The sequence below is a fragment of the Crotalus tigris genome, unplaced genomic scaffold, assembly GCF_016545835.1.
Source record: "Crotalus tigris isolate CLP2741 ecotype Arizona unplaced genomic scaffold, ASM1654583v1 scf7180000017744.3724543626:3957646, whole genome shotgun sequence".
NCBI lineage: Eukaryota > Metazoa > Chordata > Lepidosauria > Squamata > Viperidae > Crotalus > Crotalus tigris.
The window spans coordinates 28,985-54,246 of record NW_024096611.1 but is presented as its reverse complement, the minus strand read 5'-3'; the positions used below and the strand labels follow the sequence as shown (position 1 = coordinate 54,246).

Here is a 25,262-nt window from a genome sequence, read left to right as displayed (position 1 = left end):
AATGATTTTCTGAATGCCATTAAGGTGGGAGCTATACAAATCTATGGGACATTATCATTCCAAAAGGTGGGCACTGCAACAGAGAAGGCATGTTTTCTGGAGCCTACAAAGTGACGCACTTTGTAGGCCCCAGCACCCTCCCCTCACTGTATAGTCCCTCAGAGATCCCTCAGCTACAAAATTGGAACAATGAATGTCATTGCTGGCGGTATATAGGTAGTCCTTATTTCCTGAGTGAATTGGGACTAGCAACTCTACCACTAAGCAGTACATTAAATGAAACATGATTTCATTGACTTATGACATCAGTTCCGGTTGTGGTCATTAAGTAAATCACCTATAATCATTAAGCACGACATCATGTGATCGCGACTTGCAACTTTCTGCTGACTTCCCCTTTCACTTTGCTTCTTGGAAGCTTTATGTAAAGGTTGTAAAAGGCAAATTGTGACTGTGGGGGTGCTGAAAGGGCCCCAATTTCGAGGACCCTTTTATTTTAAAGTACTGTTGTAACTTTGAATAATTCCTGAATGAGCAGTTGGTAATAAGGACTAACTGTATTGAGATTTTAATACTACATAGTTGTTTTCATTTATTGTACGATGCTTTATGTTTTAAAGACACTGGATGAAAATTTGGGTGTCTGATGTCATCTCTTACATTTTACAGTAGTTTGAAAACACACACACACACACACACACACACACATATGTAGAGAGAGACTAACTTCTATACCATTTTCTAAGTTCCTTAATTCTAGAAAATGTTTATTTTATTTATTTATTAAAGTTTTATGCCACCCATCTCCCCTATAAGGTGACTGTGTTATTGGAAGAGTCAATTTTATATGGATACAGGTGCAGTTTATTTATTTGTAATGAAACCTGCATGACTCAAGCCAGATTTGTTATGCTAAATATAAAGAAAATATCTTTCATACAAATGAAGGCTGTATGAAGCAAAATATGCATTTTATTTTTTTCAAGAATAACATAATTTCAGAACTCATTGACTTAAATTGAGGATAAATGGATTCTCTCCAAAGTCAGTTAAATTCTTTAAGGTTTGTTCAAAGGAAGTATAGCCTCATCTTTTGAATAAAGATAAACATCAGCACCTTTGGAGAATTGTACTTTCCACAGTGGAACAGTTACCTTCCTTCTCTTCTAATCTGCTCACTATCTGGTTCCTTGCCCATCATCCCATCCCCTATCTTCCTCTCTACTTCTTCCCCTTCCCTACTGCTTTTCCATGTTCCATTTTTAAAATCTTTTTACTGCTTGCTTTATCTATTTTTGCGTCCATGGGTAGAGGAACCAGAAAATAGGACTGTCAGCCAGTTTTCAAACTAATAGTTGCTGATACCCAGTATGCTACAATTTTCAATTTTTGTTCCACTTATTGTTCACTTTGTTGTTTTTTAAAAAAGTACATTATTAATCTTACTTTTAATGGAGACAGGACATTTTAATTGAATTGCTTATTTTTCTAGACTCCTCTGTTATAACCCCAAACCTATTCCTACATACACTGAACATGGAACATATTCTTTATTATTGTTTGGATCATTTCAGTTTGCTTCCATAAGAACCATTATGATATTTTGTAATAATTCGGAATCCTGTTGAATTCAGATAGGTTTAACAACTTGGAAACATATTTCAAAAACCATTTTCCTGGGTTGCACATGTGGCAAAGTTCAACTCAATAGGAAGAGGAAGGAGTATTATGTATATTCACTGTCTTAAGTTACTTATGAAAGTAATAAAAGTAAGATTTAAAAATGTGATATGTGATTGGCCTCATTCGAGACAATGACAAATCCGCATACAGATGGGAAGTTGAACAACTAGCCTTGTGGTGCAGCCGGAACAATCTTGAACTGAACACACTCAAAACTGCAGAAATGATAGTAGATTTTAGGAGAAGCCTTCCTATTCTACCACCTCTTACAATACTAGACAACATAGTATCAACAGTAGAGAGCTTCAAGTTTCTAGATTCAATAATATCTCAAGACCTAAAATGGATACCTAACATCAAAAATGTCATCGGAAAAGCACAACAAAGAATGTTCTTCCTGCACAAACTCAGAAAATTCAGACTGTCCAAAGAACTGCCGAAACAGTTCTACAAAAGAATTATTGAGTCTGTCATTTGCACTTCTATAACTGTCTGGTTTGGTACTGCAACCAAACAAGACAGACACAGACTTCAATGGATAATTAGAACTGCAAAAAAAAAAAAAAAAAAGCTACCAGCCTGCCTTCTGTTGAGGGCCTGTATACTGCATAAGCCAGAAAGAGGGTTGCAACCCCTCACACCCTGGACATAAACTTTTTCAACTTCTTTCCTCAAGATGATACTATAGGGCATTGCACGCCAAAATAATTAGACACAAGGACATGTTCCCCCCCCCATGCCATCACTATGCTAAACAACTAATTCCCACAACACTGTCAAACTATCTAGTAGAACTGTATTACTATTATCCTTCTCATCTTTCCCATTACCAATTTTCTTATCTTCTTATGACTGTAACTTTGTTGCTTGTATCTTACAATTTATATTAATTGTTTTACTTAGTATCCTAGTATGATTTATGTTGATTGCTTATTTAGTATCTATAACTATCACTAAGCATTGTATCTTAGAGTTTATGATGAATGTATTTTATGATTATGATTTACGTACACTTATGCACTGGACACAAATTCTTTGTGTATCCAATCACACTTGGCCAATAATGATTCTATTCTATTCTATTCTATTCTATTCTATTCTATTCTATTCTATTCTATTCTATTCTATTCTATTCTAGATATAAAGACTTAATTCCCAGTAGCTCAGTGATATAAAGGAATGAGTGAATTCATAGCATCAGCGTTTGAGTGGCATCTCAATTTTAGCCTGCATTTATACATCACAATTTACTATTTTAATTATAAATACAGAAAAATCAGTATTTTTTTCACAGTACAAAATAAAGATGAATAGATTCATAGAAACATTCTCATGCCCTTAGATGCATATACACATAGATGTACATACCTGCACACATATATTAATTTTAACAGTTTTCAATATTGCTGGGTCTTTTCCCCTAGGCCTGTTAGCCCTCATCTGCGACATTCTAACAGAAATGCTAGAAAATCAGCAAACTCTTTGACTTCTGTAGGTAAGAACCATATACTGTTGCCTGCCTTATTTTTTCTTTCAAATTACTTATACACACAAATTGGCAGAATTTCAAGTACTGGTATTAGTTCATTTGCTTCTATAAGATTGAATCTGTTGTAAAAATATTTTATGGCTCCTTATATTGTATGCAGTATAAAAGGTTTTTTTTAATCTTACTTTGTATATGGTATAGTTAGAGAACGTGTAAGACAGTGGAGAAAATAGAAGGCAATATATCAGGGCTTCATAAGACATCCTTACAAACACAGAATGCATTGATGTAATCCTGAATGTTGTCTATAACAGAAGATTCAAGACCTGTAAATATCAAAGAACAAAGAAATATATCACTGCCTAACCTTGTAGATGCCAAATATCACCTTAACCTCTGACAGTTTTATGTGCTATTGTAACCAACATTGCCTCACACAAAACCAACACTAATATGAGGATATCTACAGACTCAATTATAATAGATATATTTACAGATAGTAAAAATACTTTACAGAATAGAGAGCAAATTGCCCTCATTTAGCTGGTCAGTTGTAGTAGACATTTACCAATAGTTTGTATATAATACACTCATTACAGCAGTCAAGAAGAAACAGTTCAAATGTGCAGTTGTGTTATGCATGCATTAAGTTAATTCAGTACTTTCCTACTTAGATAATGAAGGTCATGTAATTGATCTCCTTCATGACCAACTGCCAGATATACAAATATCTGATGAAGATAAAAAGAAGAACTTTGAACTATTAGAAGAAGCAAAGAAGGTGAGTGAGAGGTTCCTCACACGTAGAGGAAGAAAATCAAGAAGCAGCCTTTCAGAATCACCCACAGGTATGTATTCCAAAATACCATCTTTGAGACTCTGTGCAAATGGAACTCATGGTTAGCTGACATACAACAACTATGATCTTTTATTCCAAGAATCGTGTGTAAAGGAGTCCACTAAAATGAGAATGTGTTTTACTTCAACACTGATACAAATGCTCTGCATTCCAGCAGTTTATTTATTTACTTGAATTGTCCAGCTTCCCCAATTCCAGGTAGTTTACCATAGAGGTTCTACCCAATCATCCCAGACTGGCCACAGTTTGACAGAAATAAAACTTAAAACTGTTTTGTTCTGGGATTTCTGTGTTCAGATCTATTACACAACCCTATTGTGAGGTAGATTGAGCTAAGAGGTAGTAATTAGGTCAAAATCACTCAATGACTTCCCATAGCTGGAGATAGACTAGAACCTGGATCTCCCTATATCCTAAACTCTATTATCATAATGGGTCTGAGAAAAGTTCAGTGATTTTATAAAATGCCATTTTGGGGTGATCCTTACTGACTGTTCTATCCCATACAGAAGGATGTTTAGGAAGTATAATGGTACCTTGGTACTCAACTGCTTTGAAACTCATCAGATTTGCTACTCAACACATTTTGACACAAAAAGGTTGTCCTAGTACTCATTGTTTGCTTAGTACTCAACACACAAGCTAGAACTTGTCAGTGTCAGCTGCCTTGTGACTCAGTACATTATACCGTATGGGAAAAATTTGTTTGGTACTCATCATTTTTGGTACTCATCGCACATCCCAGAACCAATTAATGATGAGTACCGAGGTACCACTGTACTATGTTGAACTAAGCTCTTTTACCCCTTCTCTGTTTTGTTGTCTATAACACTGATATTATAGTATTATTTTAATACATGCTTTGAGTTTAACTTTACCATTATAGAAAATTTATCAAATGCCTCACAAGTGACATCTTTATTTAATGCAGCTTTATCCCCATCACTAAGCCCAAGTGTTTCACCTGCTTCATCTCGGAGCAACTCGTTGACACTTCCAGATCCAACAGGTAAAATCAGTGGTGCAACACTCTAATATAGAATGATGCTTTTATGTTAGTTAGTCTTGTGTTCTAGAAAGTTGACTGTTAAGAGATGTTATAAATATATTTACATAGAAGTCTCCCTCAGAAATTTAATAGGAATTATTTTGCAACAGTGGGTTAAAATAAGAATCATTCTGTTTCCTATCATGGCCAATCAGATCACCAACTGAAGAAGCACAACTGAATAGACGACTTAATGCTATTCTCTTCAAGCTAGTACTTACTGGCATGTTGGTTTTGATCCTGAAGGTTCAATTGGATCTATCATCTGTTCATAATTAGGTGATACATATACAAATCTGTCTATTTTAATTACTTTTAAAACTCTTTTTTTTTACCAAACTGGTGCCTTCCAGTTGTCAAATGTTCTTAGAACCGGCAACTATCCTGGCACTAGATTGGGGAAGGCATGTGATACCAAGTTAATGTCAGTAGTTGTTTCAATCTGATGGTAGTGAATCCATTCTTGTGGTAGTGAAAGTGATTCTTTCAAAATATTTTATAATTAGCTGTTCTTAGCATGCACTGAATATATTTGCAATTTTATAATAAAATAAGCATCCATCCTCTCAACAAACAAAATAACAAGTAATGCAGGCAGGTCTGAAACAAGTCATATAGCAGCTGATTTTAATTTTCAGAGACAATATGAATTAGGTAAAAATGACAGGGAAATTAATAACTCTCCTTTGGGAGGATAGTTCATGACTTCAGAGAAAGGCTTCTTATACAACGAGATCCAGAGTAGCACATTCTCAGCAGGTTATATGTGCTGAAATGGATTGGCTCATAAGAGAAGTCCTAAGGTATGCAGTGATTTTCTTCAGATTGCCATACCTCTCTTTGATGTATCGTATGTTGGAAACAAACTGAATACTTTTACTGCATATTTTTCATATTGCAGATTCTGATATATGCACATCAGTTCCTGAGTCAGTATTTCCATTGCAGGTAAATATGCTTTAATAGTCATTATTCATTTAACATAATCTGTCAAGATAAATTAAATGTTATTTTGAGAAATGGAAATGATATGGGCAAGTAACTAGCTTAGCTATGCTGCACTGAGAGATTGCTTCACCAAATCTGGGCATGTTGTCAGAGTCCAATGTGAGAGAACAGAGTCAAAAACACTATGAAAGGTCACTTGGAAGGAACCCTTGATGGATGAGTGAAAAGTTAAACTTTTTTTTCTATTGAAAGGATCTGATGCTTTTAACTGTCTCTTTATCCAGTTTGTATTGTTAAGTGAAATGTCTGGTTTGCAGTATATAAATTTATCCTCCTGGAGCAGGGGGGCTGACAATGGTAATTGATGCTTCAGTCAGTAACCCAGCCATTACTTGAAGTTGCATATGAGCAACTTAGTTCATATTGTAGCAACCCACAAATTGGTGAAGGAAGGCCCTATCTTACAAAATGAAATCCCATGATGAGAAAAGTAAGCTTCTACCCTTAAGCAAGAAAAATCAAAAGCACAGGTATAGAATAAGTAGGACCTGACTCAATAGTAGTAACTGTGAGAGGAATCTTGGAGTCCTAGTGGACAATCACTTAAATATGAGTCAGCAGGGTGCAGCAGCTGCCAAAAAAGCCAACGCAGTCCTAGGCTGCATTAATAGAGGGATAGAATCAATACCACTTTATGATGCCTTGGTAAGTCCACACTTGGAATATTGCATCCAGTTTTGGTCGCCGTGATATAAAAAATATGTTGAGACTCTAGAAAGAGTGCAGAGAAGAGCAACAAAAATGATTAGGCAACTGGAGGCTAAAACATATGAAGAATAGTTGCAGGAATTGGGTATGTCTAGTTTAATGTAAAGAAGGACTAAGAGTGACCTGATAGCAGTGTTCCAATATTTGAGGTCAATCTATTCTCCAAAGCATCTGAAGGCAGGACAAGAAGCAATGGATGGAAACTAATCAAGGACAGAACCAGCCTAGAACTAAAGAGAAATTTCCTGATAGAGCAATTAATCAGTGGAACTGCTTGATTCCAGAAGTTGTGAGTGCTCCAACACTGAAGAGATTTAAAAAGAGATTGGACAACCAGTTGTCTGAAATGGTATAAGGATTCCTGCATGAGCAGGGGTTGGACTAGAAGATCTTCAAGGTTCCTTCCAACTCTATTATTCTATTAAGATCTCTAATCGTAGAACATTTAAACTGAAGGTACTGTACTCTACGAGTTGCCCAGGTGTTTCTGGATGCAATTCAAAGTGCTAGTTTTAACCTATAAAGCCTTACATGGGGTGGATCCAGGTTCTCTGCATAGAAGCAGTCCATTCATATTATTTATTTATGAAATTTTGTATTTCAAAAATAATCTTGGTAAGTCTTTTTCCCCCTGCAATTTGTAACATTTTATTAGATCATAAAATAAAATACAAAAATACAAAAGCAAATAGTAGGACACAGTAGGGATGGAAAAGGGAAAGATAAGTGAGGGGGAGAAGGGAAAAAGAAAAGAAAAGGCAATAGAATAAAGCATTAACATCGAACCTTGATTTTTTACTTTTCCATAATAGTATAAATTAGCCATTTCTATAAAAACAAATCAATCTAATCAGTAAAATTCCAAATCAAAGCTTCATTTTTTTTCCATCTCAAGGACAAAATCCAAGTAGAAACAAAAGTACTTATTTTCTTTTCTTTAATCAAAACGGTCAGTTTAGCCATCTCTGCCAACTCCATCATCTTCTGTAGCCATTCATCCATAGTGGGAATCGAAATGTCCTTCCATTTTTGGGCCTACAATAGTCTTGCTGTCGTCAACATACATATAAGATCAAAACATCTTGGTAAATCTCTATGGAGATTCAGTATAGTACCATATCTAGAAAGAAACTGGATAGATAGCGGTGCTGTGTTCTGGTTCCATATAAATGCTTCTTGAGAGAAACATTTGTTTTCTAGATTTCTGACATCAAAAACAAGTTTTTTTTTCTGAAGTAAAAAATATAACAGAGATTGTTTCTACCACTGAAATATTGTTGGTCCCTTCAAAAAAAAAAAAAAACAAACCAGGAGTTTACAAAATAAAACTTCTAAACTGATTATTGAATGATTTTAAGTATGCTTGTTTAATTTCAGAATCCCACAAAAGGAGTACCTAATCAAAAGGAGGATGATCAGAGAAAAGCTTCTCAGGGAAGATTGGTTCCTCACGCAACTGGTTTGGAAAGTCCAAAGGAGGTGTCTGAACAAAAGGAGAACTTTGATCCATATAAACATATGGATAATCTGCCTCAATTCTGCACTTCAGATTCCAACACTGGCAAAATATCTCTAAGTAGCAGCAAGAACTTCTGCGAAACTGAATTAGGGAAAGAATTCCCTAAAAAAATGAAAGGAAATGACTTTCCTTTGAAAGGTCATTTACCTGGACCAGGAATGATTGCACTGGGCACGAAGTTAAAGGGCTCAGTGCCACTACTGAAGGATTCCATAGTTTCTAGTAAAACTGAATTTAATGCATCTAGTAATCGCTCTCCTCTACTACGAGCTATGTCATGGGATCAGCCTGAACCATGTAATGTAGAAAAAGTACCTTTCAGACCATCTGAAGATATTAATAACTGCGCTGGTAATATAGCAGCTGATAATATAGCAACTAAGCTTCCACCATTCAAAGACCTTCAGATACAAGTTCAGCCAATTCGAATGCAGAAACTGACGAAGCTCAGAGAAGTGAGTTTTGATAAGTTGATAGGAGGAAGTTCTGGGCAAACTATTCAGTATTTGTTTCAGTCTTATGTAATAGAATGGGATTATAATGTAGTAAATTATATTTTAAACCTGCAAAAATATATTTCTCTTCCATAGTTTATTATACCAGAAATGTACAGTTTATTATTTGAAATGTACAGTGGAAGATGGATAAAATTAGTAGTCTGTAGGGAGGGAACAAACAAACCCAGCCAGACCTCTGGGAATTCATTCAAATGAGTTGCACAAAATAAACGCCTCTACCTTGATGTAATAGACACCCCTTCTACCTATTATGTTTAGTTATAACATAGAATGTAATCAGTGCCTGCTGGATCACACCCCTGAACCACATGGTCCAGCAATCTGTTCTCACAGTTGTCAGCTAACTGCACAAGGAAGCCTAATATTTTCCCCACATATTACTTTCATAGGCAGCCACATTGCCATCAGTTCTAATAGCCATTTATCCCTATGATTTCCATGAATTGATCCAGTGTTTTTTGAAGCCAGCCATGCTGGTAGCCAGAATGACATCCCTTGATTTTATTTGTGTAGGGCTAAGACTCTGAAGATTGTGGCTGTAAGTCCACATCATTTTTGTAGCCTCTCCCAAAGTCTGTTCAATTGTATTTGTGCAATTTTGGGTTATGATTACCACCTTGTCCTTTCATGCAGTTACTTTTTTACTTTTCAAAAAAATATTTTAATATTTGCGTTCCCAAAATTATAGCAAAATGTCAACTGAAATGAAATATCTAAGACGTTACGTTTCCTGTGGGAGCAGCTTATTTTCCTGTGCCTTAACAGCTGTTAGTCACAATGGTTATATTTATTACCTCCAGTATCACTGGCAGTATGACTCTTATTTCTGGGGAACCTAAGTGGAAGGATGCTCCAAGCCTTATCCTGACAGTGGCTTCCTGCAGGCTTTTTGATTGGTTGCTGCAAGAACAGAAAGCTGGGCTAGATAAGGATTTGGTCTGATCTGGGAGGCTGTTTTTATAGTCTTAATATCTGCAACATGTTTAGACATTCATAATTATTCTGTTTCTCGGAAATAAAGATGGGCTAGAAGCAGTATAGCAGATGTTAACACTTTCTTTAGTGCAGATAAAGACAGGAAGCAATGTCTCTTTGCTATTTTCTGCCTGAGCAAAAGGCAGGGTCTTTTCCTTCATATTCAGAGAGAAGCAGCTTGCTCATCGGTGAAGGCTGGAAGCAGTCATTTCCTTTTTACTTCTGCCTGGAAGAATGGGCTGTTTTCCTTCCTCACATAACCACTGGGATCAAGGAAGGATAGTTGGAGGTGGCTAGACGATAGGGGCCAACCTTCTAACTTCGGGCTCATAAGGTGGAGATTCAGTTTCATTTCTCATATGAAGAATCAATTCCTTTAAAAAAATATTATTAAATTTAGAAAACGTCCCTAGCTTCCATTAGGAAAAATGAACATAAATGATGGTAAAAGCATTTTAGCTTTGGACATAGTTATGCAAGACATATACGGTAGGCAGGAAGAAGCTGACAAACTGTCCTGTCATTTTAGAAGGTAATATTTGTGCATGAAATAAACCATTTTATTTCTTCACAGCCAAAAAACCCCACCCCCATCTCTCTTTCCTTCTGCATACAAATCTGCAATGTTCCTTGAAGAGTTTCTGCTATAAATGTGCTTCCTTTGCTTTTATATCTTGTTTTTCACTAAACTGATTTCAAGGGAACCACTTTTGTACAGCAGAAATAGTCTGTCTAAAATGGAGCAACAAACAGGCAAAATCAACAACCCTGCACTAGGTAACAGTGCAAAAATTGGTAGCTCAAAACCAGTACAATTTGAGGAAGTCAACGGTATCCCCTCTTATGTCAGTAAATATACTCTTAAGTCTTAGATGACAATATATTATTAACAATCACTTATCCTTTAATCTTTAAATGTTTAAATAATATTTAATATTATTTTAAATCAGTTTCAGAAGGATAGGAGCACAGAACAAACGAATGGGTATTTTAAGCATAGCTTATAATGTAAATGTAATGTGTAATGTAAAATATACACCACCAAATCACTTACTATAGTGCTAGTATGGTTTTAGGAATGTTTCAGCTTTTATAACTTAATGGAAACATTAAGAGCTTTATTGACCCAAAATGAAATACATATGACAAGAAAATGCCTCTGCAATATTGCAGTTCAGTGCATCAGCAGAAATAATATTAGGTTTAAAAGTTTAATTGTACACATGGGAGATTGATTTAACTGAATTTGCAGCCTTTTTGGCCATGATCTTAAAAGAACATTTCTTTCTAGTCCCCTTTCTGTCTAGCTAATAACAGCCATGTGGCAAATTTTTCATTATTATAGTATAAATGCTAGGAGGAAAAGCTAAATGGAATTTCCTGCCTGCCTCCCCATGTAACAAATATCTACAACCTGCTGTTATATTAGGGGGGAAACCCTACTTGTAATACCACATGCACCATTAGAAAACTTGTGTGAACTTCAGCTTCATTAGTTAATTTTAAGAAAAAATCCTCAGGGCATCAGACTATTACTGAGGGTATTTGGGGGATTAGTGATTTTTTTTGTTTTTTTAAACTTGTTATCCTGAGAGACATGAATTTAAATTGCATTTTACTATTTTATTGTACGTTAACAAATCATTTACTATAAATAAGCTGCTCAGATAATACTGCATGTTGTTGGCAACCAAATAAATATAGTAACTAAAACAGCAAAAGAAGCGATGTTGATAATTTTAAGTTTTTACTACTAGAGCTACTTTAAGAAAGGTCTAGTGTGCTTTTTAGTAGATAGATTTAGAATATTTTGTTTTACTGTTTCTCATTTGTGGGTACAATTCAGAATCTGTCTGAATTTTTAAAAGTTCTGTCCTATTTATGAATTGAGATGAAAACAGACTTTTTTTTGTAGACTGTTGACAATTAGAGACTACTTGATAGTGTCATATAATGAAATTGGCTGTCCTAGCACCTTCTTCTTTTCCTAACTCTTTAGTTATTCCCACCAGTCTTGTTTTAACAATATTTTATCCTTTTAATATTTTGCAAGTATCATTTTTATAAGGGGTTCTTGGTGCTCTCTGAAGTTGGTTGTTTTCTTGCAGATGTTTCATTACCCAAACTAGGTAACATCATGACTAATAATATGACCTAGTTTGGGTAATGAAACATCTGCAAGAAAACAAGCAAGCTCAGAGAGCACCAAGGACCCCTGGTTTCAACCCTGAGCTACAAATATTCTCCTTTATTGGTATCATTTTTATAGTTGTGAATCATGTTGGGAATGTTATATAGTGAAGGATAGAATTTAGACTCAATATTCTTGTTACTAAATCAAGCAATTCCTAGATTACTGTCAGCTTTTTATGTATTTATAACACTCTATTTAGTAGACTTTGTTATTGAAAAGTTATTTTTAAAATAAAATATTAAGAAATAATTCAAGTTTTTTTCCCTTCACCAGGAACATATATTGATGAGAAATCAAAATTTAGCTGGACTTAAACTTCCTGATCTTAGTGAAGCTGCTGAACAGGAAAGAGGTGAAATACAACTAAATTGCATATATGCATATATATTTGATTAAATGGGAGGAGACATGACTTTCGTAGCCACAACACTTTTTTAAAGCTGAGCCTTTTGCTAAAAATCTTTAGTAAGGATGACTTAATGTGTAATCTCTTTCTGAATGAGTGTAGGACATGAGTGGATAACAGTTGGAGAACTGAAAGTTCACTACTACTGGAATGAAAGGGGAATAGTACATTATTATGGAAACTATACAAGTGTATATTGTACATGTGCCATGTAGAAAATTGGCAAATGACTCAACAGTGGACCCATGGTCTTAAATATAGTTATATTCAGTTGATTACAATAATATTTGTATCTTATGATTTGTATTTGAGATTAAAACTATTACCGGACAACCTATCAAGCAGAATATAAGGATTTATTATGCATTTGCTGAAAAATAAATGTCTGCTTAATTTTTGTACAATGGAATATTCTTTGATCATCCCTTTGGAGTATTTGAGTTTAATCAGTAATCCAGAAATTGAATATTTTTGGATTAAATTTATTCTGAAATTGGTTGCTTAGAGCAGAATGCCCTTTCCCCCCCACCCAACTTCCCAAAACATTTGAACCATCAGAGTGTGATACTTAACATTCTTCAGTTGTTTAGTTGTTTCTGTTTTAGCAATGAAACTTTTTTTTCTTTAGGGTCTTCACCAATCGCTTTCTCAGTGGAAGAAGAGGAGTCAAAGAATAGATGTGATGTTATGCCCAACATTCCTGACACTCTTTTACGAAAACTTCATGTACAAACACCATTTCCAGGAAGGTAAATCCATCTGTGAGTGGTATTTTACGTCTGAACATATGTAATGAAAGACATACTTAACCTCATTAAAGTGAGTTGGGAAGGGGTGGAGATTCTCTGAATTCCACCTTTGTCTATATTGCCATAACGTAACAAAAGGAATGTAAAGTAATACAGTTTTACCGAACTAAGACTATGGGGACAGGGTTTATTTCCCAGTCGACTGTGAGAGACCCTGAGCCAATTATCACTCTCAGATTTTCCAGGGTTATTCCAAAATAAAATATTATATGTCACCTTGAGCTTTGTCATTTCACAATCCTGTAATATCAATGACATACAGTCAATTATTACAAATAATATGGTTTATTTTTTATATTTTAGTATGCTTGTCACTCAACTCTAGAGATGCACGATTCACATTCTATAACCTTCTTGAAATGCTCAACTTACCGCTACAATAATGATGCTGGTTCTGTGTGGAAAAATCTTTACTTTTTAAGGAACCAAGGTTCTGTATCTTGCAATGTAATAATGAAATTTACAAATCATAAAATATGAATTAAAATGGGCTTGAGTTTGAGTAAGATATGTCATAGTACATTTTTTCATTCTCTAATTACAGTATATATACAGTTAGCTGATTATTAGCCAATTAAGAAAAAGGCCTTAGATGCTGATTAAATATGCAGAATACTGTAAATGGCTTTTAAATGTAACATATAAGTTATTCCTGTTCTTATTGCAGTTCTCCACCACTTACTGAAAGAGAGGTTGAGGTAAGCGTTTTTAATCTAAACAACACAAAAGCAATCAAGTTTTGTGTATCAAATAATGCGGATGCTGATTGATGTTTTGTTGAGAAGCTTTACTTGCTTTCAGGGAATGCTATGTTTTTCAGTTAAAGACTTGATAAAAATATATCTGAAGAATGTTCTCAAAATTTCATTTACAATAAATAGAATATAAAATGTGCCTTATAATAATATATGCGAACATACCAGATTAGGTCAAAAGGTAACAGAAGAATTCTATTTAGCTGCCAGCACTGAGTTATGGAATATAAATTAAACTTATAGATCTGTGGTTAAGATTTTCAAGAAACAAAAATCAAGAAACCATGATAGAATCAAAGCTTTGTATACTTTTGCTAAGAAAAGCCAACACAAAGTTATTTTAACTATCTGTTTCTATATCTAGCATTAACTTAGAAACACTCACTCTATCTGATGGCCACAATGTAAAAATTCCTAGTTATGAAGTGGTGCAGAGTCTACTTGAACAAAGTACTGAAGTTTGTTCATCTTTCCTTTTACAAGAAGCTTTTAAAACTATAGTCCACAAGAGACTGGCCCCTAAGAATTATTATAGCAAAAAGCACAAAGCGGGGGGGGGGGTTAGAATAGAAAATAATAGAATAACACAGTTGGAAGGGACCTTGAAGGTCTTCTAGTCCAACCCCCTCCTCAGGCAAGAAACCCTATACCATTTCAAACAAATGGTGGTTGTTGTTGTTGTTGTTTTAAAAAAGCCTTTTAAAGAATATCTCTCTCAGGACAATTTCTTACTCAGATTTTCTATTCATTTCTGTAAAGAAAGAATTGGCAATTAAAAATTGACTTCAGCTTCAGCAAATAAGTTTTAATATTTGAATGGAAGACCATTAAGAAATCTTAATACAAATTAGACTTGAGAACCAGGGAGAAAAACATGCCAGAATACGAAAATAGCCAATCACTTCATAATGTAATTAAGGGAACTACACAGGCTTGTCCATGAAACTATCAAGAGTTTAACTCAATTGGAAGAGGCTTTATCTAATCTGTTTTCCCAATCTGGAATTTCCAGCTGTGTTGAGATTGGAGCTCCTGAATTCTGAAAGTTGTAATTTCAACACAGTTGGAAGATGTTCGGTTATAGGCTGTATCACATGATTAAATTGTTGATTGCACATAGAGAAACTTTATCCAAATATTAGTGTTGTCACACAAATTCTATTTATATTTATTTAGCTACTTAGCTAAAAATGTTGCTGGTTCAGAAAGACCATTCATTTTCATTTCGTTATAGAGGCTCTTGATTTGGCAGAATGTTATAGAAAAAGTAGCCAACAGCATGCCAATTTTCAGTTAGTAAACACTGTTTTATAAGCAGAACTGATTTTGACTTAAAGCCAAAAACTAACCGTAGTTTAGGAACTTCTGGTTCAAAATTCTAAAAATCACCACTTAGTACTACAGCTGAAGCATGAGAATTTTATGGAAGATATAACTCAGAAAGACTGTTAGAACCAAGCAGACTGACTATAGGCTTGGAATGATTTATTTCCAAATGAGAAAAATGTTCACCTTAAGCCTAGTTTTTGAAAACCAAATGTTTTGGACAAATTATGTTCTTCCTAATATATTATTATAGGTATAGATTATTATAGATTATAGGAATTATTGAGTCTGTCATTTGTACCTCAATAACTGTCTGGTTTGGCACAGCAACCAAACAGGACAGGTACAGACTTCAATGGATAGTTAAGACTACAGAAAAAACAATTGCAACCAGCCTGCTTTCCATTGAGGACCTGTATATTGCATGGGTCAGAAAGAAGACTGAGAAAAATATCTACAGACCCCTCACATCCTGGACATAAATGGTTTCAACTTCTCCCCTCAGGATGCCAAAACAACCAGACATAAAGATTTTTTTTCCCTGTGCCCTCACTCTGTTGAACACTTCATTCCTACAGAACTGTCTCATTTCTCATCTTTTCTCATCTTCTCATCTTTCCTACTATCTTCTCCTATTAGTTTCTTATGATTTATCAATTGCTGTTTGTAACTTATGGTTAATGATTGTAACTATGGTTATGACCTATGACCCATTACTTGCTGTTTATATGTCCACTGTGAGCTTGTTAATCGGAGACAAATTCTTGTGTGTCCAATCACATTGGTCAATAAAGAATTCTAGTCTAGTCTAGTCTAGTCTAGTCTAGTCTAGTCTAGTCTATATAAAAATTCAATGCTTAAAAGCTATTGAGTATTTTAAAAGGTTCATTTTATTGTCAGAATAGTGCTGCCTTCTTTACATTATTTTTTATCTGTCCATTATATATAGCGTGTAAAAAATGGAAGATAGCTACAGAAATTATATTGGTGCTCTCTTGAAAAGGCATTGAGTTTGCAGATTAATAACATTTCATATATTTCAGCTTGCCACCAGCAGCTTCTTTATAATACCACCCTACATGATATAAAGCAAGTGTGATGTGCATGTTGTTGTTGTAGGTACCTTAAGCCCATTTCTAATTAGGCAGGTATAATTTTTTTTAGAGTAGAGAATATGATTCCCTAAAAAGCCAATATGTAAGAGTTTGTTGGTAGAAATTAATCCCTACATTCATCTTCTTTAGGATTGATGAAAGGATTCAATTGATTTTTATTTCCCTGCAACAGAATGTATTTATACAACTTTCACTGGCATTCAGAAATGATAGCTATACATTGGAATCAAGAATTAATCAAGCTGAAAGGGAGAGAAATCTTGCTGAAGAAAATACAGAGAAGGAATTAGACAACTTCAGGGGAGCAGTTACGGTAAGACAAAACATGCTGGGTACCTTTATTGTGGTCTGTTATGTATCTTTAAATTTTCAATAGGTTACTTGTTAGATTTCTGTCTTGTCATTTTTTATATAGAAGCTCAAGGCAGGGTACATAGAATTTCTTCTTCTATGATTTCCCACAGTTACAAAACTGTGAGTTGTAAGAGAGTGGTCTAATTGAGTGATTGTCATGCAAGGGGCTTCCATGATGGACTCAAACTCCAAAATCCAAACAGTTTGGGAATAATCAGGACAGCCCATTTCAAATTCAGAACAATAGGAAACTTGAATATTTAAAATTCTGAACACCTTTACTTCCATCATGAACTTAGAATTTGTGTAAGATCAGAAATGGCCTTCAGTGAAAAAAGGTACATGGGCAGAATGGACAGCTTATTTTCTGTCTATCTATATGTTTGTCTGTCTATTCATCCATCTGTCCATCCACCCCCCCCAACTATCCATCTGTCCATCCATGCATCCATCCATCTATCCATCCATGCTTTCATCCATGTATGCATCCATCCATCCATTGCTCTGGATCATGATTTTTTGAAATCCAACTACCATCATTTTGAAGTAGTATCCATTTTTAAGAAAGATGTTTGTACTGGTAGTAATACTAATTGACTTACATATTAAAAGTTGCCATGGTTTCTGATTAAAAGTTCCCATTTGACAGGGTAAAGCTATTTACAAAATTTTAGATCCAAACTTCAACTATGTTCATTTTTTAGGTGTAAAAAAGAGCCTAAGAATTCAAATATTTGGAGTTAATAACAACTACTAATAAGGAAAAGTATTGCTAAATAATTAATTCAGCAAAGCATGACTGGAGTCAGCCAGGCTTCATATTTTCTGACTTTTCTTTTGGTGAAATATAAGAACATTTTAAATTCCAATCATGAATTTTCATGAATCTATCTCTTCAAGTTTACATGTTTTCTAACATTACACTAAAAATACAGTATATTGTTCAGGTGTTTTATATTTTCTTGGTGGATTGATGGAACAAGTGTACAAGTAGGTGATAGTTAGAAGATCATTATTATGCTTTATGTTTTTCTGAGTGAGAGGAGGACAAATGGATGATGAACGCCTGCTCTTGGCCAAGTAATTATTTAGACATTGACTGTCAACAGTATGTTTAGAATAAAATAAATTCCTTTCATATCTATATTGTATTTTCAAGTTTTTAGATTTTTAGAAACAGATGAAAACTTTTATTTTATTATGTTTATTGCAAATTATCATTCTATAGCTTTATTGCACTTTGACTTTTGAGATTCAAATAATAATTAATAATATTTTTAATTTATAATATAGTTAATATATTATGGAATACTCTGTTTCAGTCTTCAGCTTCCTTGTGGCATCACTCTGAACACAGAGATATGTACCAGAAATTATTGGAAGACATTGCTGTGCTTCATCGTTTGGCTTCAAGACTGTCCAGTCGGGCTGAAATGGTTGGCGCTGTTCGTCAGGTAAAAATTGAGGATGAACTATATATTCTCAGTCTGAATTGATTATTGATCAATCTATGACTGAACTCTAGCTGAAAAAGAGGCTGAAACCAAGATAACAGGCAAGGTCTTAAAACAATATCCAAAAGTCTGAACCCACTAAGCTGGATTTTTGGTCCAACTACACTGGTAGTCTCTCTTCCCACCCACCCACAATACCATCAGCAACCTCTATGGTTCCAAGCAAAAAAAATTTTCATCCCATTCAAACATTCAAACACCATTCTGGCTTTGTGAGAAGACAGATTTAACGATTTCTTATAATCCAAAATAACTTTATTGCTTATAGCAAGTTCAGACTGAAGGCATTCCATTTACTGAAGGTCCTATCAGTTCACACAGAATAAATTGTTGAGATAAGATAAATTAATCAATAGATTGGAAGAAAAATGTACATAATAACAAGATTAACAAAATTGTGGCTTGGTTATCATAAACAACTGTTGATCCTGAGGATCTTCTCTTCGGAATGGAGGATCTCAGAATATCCAGTACTTTAGGAGTTCTTTGGATCAGATTGCATCCAGGCAACCACCTTGAATAGTATGATAGCTTCTGCCCTTAATGGGTCATAGATTGAAAGACAGAATTTAGATACTGAGAACATTCATTTGAATATTAATAACAAAAAAAAGAAAAATGACATTCTATACAATGGCATTTCCATAACAATATGAACCAAACTGAAGACTTTTCTGCAATTGGCAGGGTCTACTTTTGAGTAAAATCATATAGCTAAAAACTGTTATATACTGCTGCTTCCTTGATATCAAAAATAGAGCTTTATGTGCATTGTTCTTATTTATTTCTTCAAGGAGAAACGAATGTCAAAGGCCACAGAAGTTATGATGCAGTATGTAGAGAATTTGAAAAGAACATATGAAAAGGATCATGCTGAGCTCATGGAGTATAAGAAACTTGCTAATCAAAATTCTAGCAGAAGCTATGGTTCACCAGGTAAAGCATCCTGAAATTTTAAAGACACATTTACATTGCTGTAAAACCTTTATTTGCTCTTCCACACAGTTACATATAATACAGGGTGTCCCAAAACTCTTACTATAATTTTAAGAAAGCTTAAAATTGCCCTAAACCTTTAAGGACATCTTGTCTATATAAAATACCTGATAAATTGAATATTTATTTATTAAATAAAATTGTGTATCTTGATTTAGTCTTAGCAGGAGGCAGCCCAAGGCATAAAAACTAAGAACAAACAGGCTTGGTTAGTACATGTTTTACTAAAGAATTCCAGAGCTCAGAGCTAAAATGAGAAGTGAAAAACATCCTGGAAAGTAGACAGTGGCAAAGCTGTTATCAAATTGTGGCCATGGCTATGAAGTCACCTGGAATCAAATAATTCCACTTAAATAATACTGTACTTTTTTTAAAAAAATTGATTTTAAAAAATACTGTGAGATTGTAACATGTTCAGCCAAAATGATGATACATATTGATCATTATAACAATATTTTATCATAGTTTATAATAATGTTTAATGTTGCTTGATATGAATATCAATACAAAATAATCTTTATTTGTGTTTTCTACTATCGTTTTTTTCATTTGATTTTGTTTTCATACTTTGCAACAGATGACGGTGTGCCTCGTACATCAAGATCCATGTCTCTTTCTATTGGAAAGGTATTTTTTTCAAATTTTAATAAACTGTTTAATACACTATTAAAAATTGTTAACTATAGTATGTTCTTCTGTAAATCTCCTTGTCCAATGAGATGAATCAGGCAACTACTTAAGAGAAGGCTATTATTCATGGTGTCCTAGATAGGATATTTCATCCCAAGGGTTTACAACACACCCAAGCCAGTTTATGATCTTTTTTCCAGCTTAGCTGCAATGCAGAAGGAAAGTTCCATGAAACTGATTTTTATCTGAAAATGCAGAAGATCTGCAAAATGTGGCAAAACAGTTTCCCCCTTTGAGAGAATTGTTGTCTTATCTTTCCTCCCAGTTTTGGAATATTAGCCTGAAGGCGTAATAATTTTATCCTCCCCCCCCCACTAGCCCACAAGTGATTGAAGTAAAACTGCTAATACACTAGCACTTTCCCCTGTGTCTTAGGCAGGGGATGAGCCACGTGCAAAGCACCAGGCTGCTTGGATTTTTGGTTTGGCTTGCTGGTTTGTTTTTTTTTTTTTTTTTCTGTGTTGGGTGGCTACATGAGACTTGTACTATTGCAACAGTGTGAGGTGGGACTATGATTGAAAAACAGAAATAGTGATAGTGAAGTGTTTCGAAGAAAACTTAAATTTAACATAATATATAATTTGGCCCTTAGGAAGCCACTACATTAAGAACTTAGCTATCGGAGACAGCAGAACTGAGGCATGAAATAGGGAATCAGCTCCACTAGAGACAGTTAAGTTTGCTTCTAAATAAACATGTATACAATTATCCTGCACCTTTACACTCTGTGAGATTCTTTTCTAGAAGTGTTATGGAGCCACAGAAACTATTACCATTGCTTGAAAGTTACAGTAAAATTACTTTGTGAATTTTATAGAATTGTATAGCAACTGTATCCTGAAATCTCATGTTTTGCTCTGATCTGTTAGTTGTATTTCTCTTGAAACTATCACAAATGTCTAAATTGAAATATAACATGCTTTTTTGTTTAGATGCCACGAAGGAGAGTCAGTGTTGCTGTTGTTTCAAAGTTTGAGCTCCCAGGGCAGTCACCTAGCCAGTCACCCATACTTTTGGTGTCATCTTCCTTGGTAAAATTTAAACTTGGAAAATTGTATATAAAGAATAAAACTTTAATTTCAATTAATTAAAATGCCATATATTCTAAATCTGGCACATTCAGGTTCATATACATAGAAATTAATGATTACATTTACACTCCAAATAAGCCATTAGTATGCAGTTGGAAGTGAAACAGTATCTTGAAACATTCATCGATCTTCCAGATCATAGTGAAATCATTGTCCACTGGATAAATTAATTATTTGGAAAACATACAGATTATATTTTTAATGTGATTAGGGTATTCTCATATACTAAATGCAATTTATGCTCTTGGAATTTGAATGGCATTGAATGAATATCCTTATTTACAGCCTGAATCATCAAATGGAAGAAGCAATTTGACATCAACTCCAGTCTTACCTGCAGTTATAGAGAAGTGAGTACATAAATATTTATTTCATTAAGAGTGATACAGTAAACAATTTTAGCTGGCATTAAATATCTTCTTCTTTTTTTTAAAAAAAGCAAGGCAATATAATACAACTCGGTAATATATATAGTAATACAGTAATACATACTGTAATATAGTAAATAGTAATACAGCAAAGGGTCAACTGTATTACTGTTCTTAAATATACATTTTGAAGAACAAATATAATTATCTTTTTGGTGGAGTATTTGTTTTTGCACTAGGATTCTAGTGCACTGGGCTTACATACCTGTTTCAGTAAGACCAACTCTGCCCCCCAAAAACGGGGTATATAAGACTGCATCCTTTAAAATGATTAAAGTAATGTCATATGCATCAAAACCTTGTGTTTTAGAGAGAAATTGAGTTCACTGGAAATTAACCATTCAATAAATTTATATAAGATTATAGCTTTAAGCTGTGATGAGACCCACGGTCTCACGGTATTCTGTGCCTAGCTCAAGTCAGCATTGATTGTATCCGTTTCTTACTTGCTGTGTCCCACACATAGAATTAAAATGGCTCATTATTCAATCACGTCATATTTTGCTCAGAGCAGAAATCAAAGTTTAAAAATCTCCAGATCCAGCTTTTAATTGATTGTTAGAATTTAATAGATCACATCCACAGGTAGTCATCATTTAGATCCCCTATTAACTAGCAACAGTAGTAGAAATACAGACTAATTAATTAAATCCTATCTAGATTCAATTGCCATATCTCATCTTTCCCATCAATTGTGTTAACCATAGTTTTACAAAGCAGTCTATATTGGCTGCTCATTTTCTGGTGTTAACTAGACTCTGTATTACACAAACTGACTATCTTCTGTGCAAAAATACACATAGGGGCAAATCTGACATAAAAAATAATATCCTTGAGGCTAAGCATCTTTTCATCTTAGTATGTGATTAGATATTTGCTAGATGGACTATGAGCACTTACTTAAAGGTGGGACCTTTAAATAAAAAAAAATTACATCACTGATAGTGTCAGCGATATAGTATAACATTAAGTCTCATTTGTAATCATTTCAAGATATTATGAATGATACAGTAGTTTAATGTATTCCTGAACAACGATGCTTAAATATTTTTATTTCCTTCATTTCCAAAACATAGCCATGCCAAGAGTGTCATGTTTTGTCAAAAGAATACTGTTAGAAATACAGGATGTTCTGTGTTTTGGAACAGTGCATGAATGCATTTCCTAGAAAGTCTGTATTATACTGGCAGCTATTTTCCCTGGACAAAGAATTTGTCATCTTCAGGAAATACAGCACATTTGAAAAGAGTATTCTGCTGACGTTTTGGAATAATGACTAATGATTTGTAAACTAGTACAATATACAATATAAGTACAATGCTTAAAAGGATCCTATTTATGTGCTTTGTGTCTATTATAATTCTTTACCTCCATGACAAGTTATGGGGTTTCTTTTTAAAGACAAGTTTCAGTTAGAGAGAAAAGAAATACTGGAAACTGGGGAAAAAAAAACATTTTCCCCCAAATAAATAAATGAACTACAAGCACTGATGGTGTGTGTCTGTGTGTAAGTGTTTATACATTTTCCCTTGGGTCACTTATAATTTCTTGTTTTTATTTTTTTCCCTACTTTTATATATAAGCCACCCATATTTGGGGAACCTATAAATTGTATCACTAAATAAGAAAAAACAATTGGGCCTTGGCAAAGCCTATGAGTTACTTATGAGTAGTAATTGTTTTCAGCAAACAAAGCAATAGTATAGTCCAGTGGTAGCGAACCTATGGCATGCATGCCAGAGGCGGCACTCAGAGCCTTTTCTGTTGGCACGCATGCCTCCGCCACCAGCAGCAAGTCCATTAGGTCGCCACTGCCACCTGGAGCAGGAGCCCCACCCAGCACAAAGGTGGCGAAGTGGTCGACTAGCAAGTTCGAATAGAGGTGGTAGAGCAGAGGTCACCAACCATTGTTGATTGGTGGACTGGAAGAAAAGGGAGGTGGAAGCATTTTACATGTGTGCATGTGTGCAGGGGGCCGCAAACATGCACATGCTGCAAATGGGGCGGGGCTAGTGCCTGCGTGGTACGTACTAGCCATGCCCCGTTCTCACGTGGTGCAGCACCTTGTATCTGCACTCTGCGACATGGTGGTGGCCATTTTTGCACCTTGCAGCATGGCCCATTTTTCCGTTCCCGGGTTTTGCGTGCCAGAGGCAGCACTTAGAGGTGCCTCCCTGCCCCCCCCAAGGGCACACCAATGCTGATGCGGCCCTGGCACTTTGTGACAAATAAATGAGTTTTGGGTTGCGGTTTGGGCACTTGGTCTGTAAAAGGTTCGCCATCATTGGTATAGTCAATAATGTTCTATGGGGATGATTCTTTGTGTAGCTGCTTACCAAAGACTCCTAAGAAATTCCTTCATGTTAATGGAGTGGCCCATTAATGAACTGTAAATGCTTGTATACTGGGCCTTGTGTGAAGAAACTCTACCGTTCACAAATTATAGTGGAACTAACGAAGAATGTGCAAATTAAGGCAAAACTTCATGTTCTTAGTGGGAGCTTCTAAGATCATAAATAGGTCCAAAAATAAGGACGGCAAGAAGTGATTTAAATCTGAACAAACTACAAGCAACTATCTATCAAAGAAAGATGATTAGAAAGGGCAAATTTGAGAATTTTAAGGAAACAATAAGGGGGCATGATGGCTCAGTAGTTAAAGACTCTGAGACCCAAACTGGGCAACAGGGTGAGCTCCCAGTCTTGCCCCAGCTCCTGCCCACCTAGCAGTTCAAAAGCATGCAAATGAAAGTAGATAAATAGGTGCCACTATCGTGGGAAGGTAACAGAGTTCTGTGTGCCTCGGCGTATAGTCATACACTGAGTTATATGCTCATGACCATGGAATGTCTTTGCACAGTGCTGGCTCCCTTAGTTAAGAAATGGAGATAAGCACCACCCTCTAGAGTTGGAGGGGAAACCTTTATCTTTATCTTTAAGGAAACAATAAGAAGTCAGGTTTGAGTCAATTGGGTATAAAATACTGTAGCTTCAAATGTCTTTGTACAGATACTAGGACTATTTGTCAGACCTCTGTGTGATTTGAAGTTTAATAGACTGATTTACAACTTGTATTCTGTTAAAAAGTCTCTATTCTAACAGTCCTGGCAATTCACCACTCTTCCCTGCAATAGAACAGGAATGGGCAATCAGGCTTTATTTGGCATATCAAGAGTGGTTTATTCCAAAAATGGATGACGTGCTGGGGGCCGGGGGAAAAATGAATGGGTCTCAGTGGCCATCTTTTGCAATCCGCAGTCCTCGTATCATACTGTATGCATTCCAGCAATGGTGTGACTCAACTGTCTTCAGGCAGTGAAAGAGACAGAGGATAACAGCAAGACATTTTAAAATTCTCTGTTTGCTTTATGGTGGCAGAATATCCTAAAGAAACCCAGTCTTCCTTTCCCTTTTCTTCAAGCAACAATCAGCTTGGTATACAGTAATTTGGGGTGTGTTTCGTGTGAGGCATGTCAATAGTGTTAGTTATTATTTGACATGCCTCAAATGAAACACACCCCAATTTACTGTATACTGTATGAAGGGGGTTCAGCTATTTTTGTATGTTGATACAAAATACCACAGGCCAGGTGAGATGAGTAATATAAAATATGCACCTTCTCACCTGGTTGGCATCTGATGGAGGAGGAGGAGGAGGAACTGAGAGAGGATTAAAGAAGGAAATTGTTGCCTAAATAATGTTTAAACTCCTAAATGTAAACAGCAGACTTTCCCAGGAAAGGCAGTATGACTTTTGTAGTGTTTTCCGTGAATTTTT

General features: G+C 35.1%; 1 protein-coding gene across 7 annotated transcripts in view; it reads left to right on the top strand.

Annotated features, from left to right (window-relative positions):
- Window positions 1-25,262, top strand: part of IRAG1 (inositol 1,4,5-triphosphate receptor associated 1) — a 79,910-nt gene that overhangs the window by 44,103 nt on the left and 10,545 nt on the right. For all 7 annotated transcript variants that reach the window (XM_039340298.1, XM_039340294.1, XM_039340295.1 and 4 more), the window contains 14 exons: window positions 3,108-3,178; window positions 3,847-4,020; window positions 4,963-5,040; window positions 5,981-6,027; window positions 8,173-8,769; window positions 12,275-12,353; window positions 13,036-13,156; window positions 13,884-13,914; window positions 16,585-16,725; window positions 18,089-18,220; window positions 19,075-19,216; window positions 19,854-19,903; window positions 20,899-20,997; window positions 21,343-21,407. In XM_039340298.1, coding sequence (XP_039196232.1) covers window positions 3,108-3,178; window positions 3,847-4,020; window positions 4,963-5,040; window positions 5,981-6,027; window positions 8,173-8,769; window positions 12,275-12,353; window positions 13,036-13,156; window positions 13,884-13,914; window positions 16,585-16,725; window positions 18,089-18,220; window positions 19,075-19,216; window positions 19,854-19,903; window positions 20,899-20,997; window positions 21,343-21,407 — 1,827 coding nt within the window. The remainder of the gene's footprint in view (window positions 1-3,107; window positions 3,179-3,846; window positions 4,021-4,962; window positions 5,041-5,980; window positions 6,028-8,172; window positions 8,770-12,274; window positions 12,354-13,035; window positions 13,157-13,883; window positions 13,915-16,584; window positions 16,726-18,088; window positions 18,221-19,074; window positions 19,217-19,853; window positions 19,904-20,898; window positions 20,998-21,342; window positions 21,408-25,262) is intronic.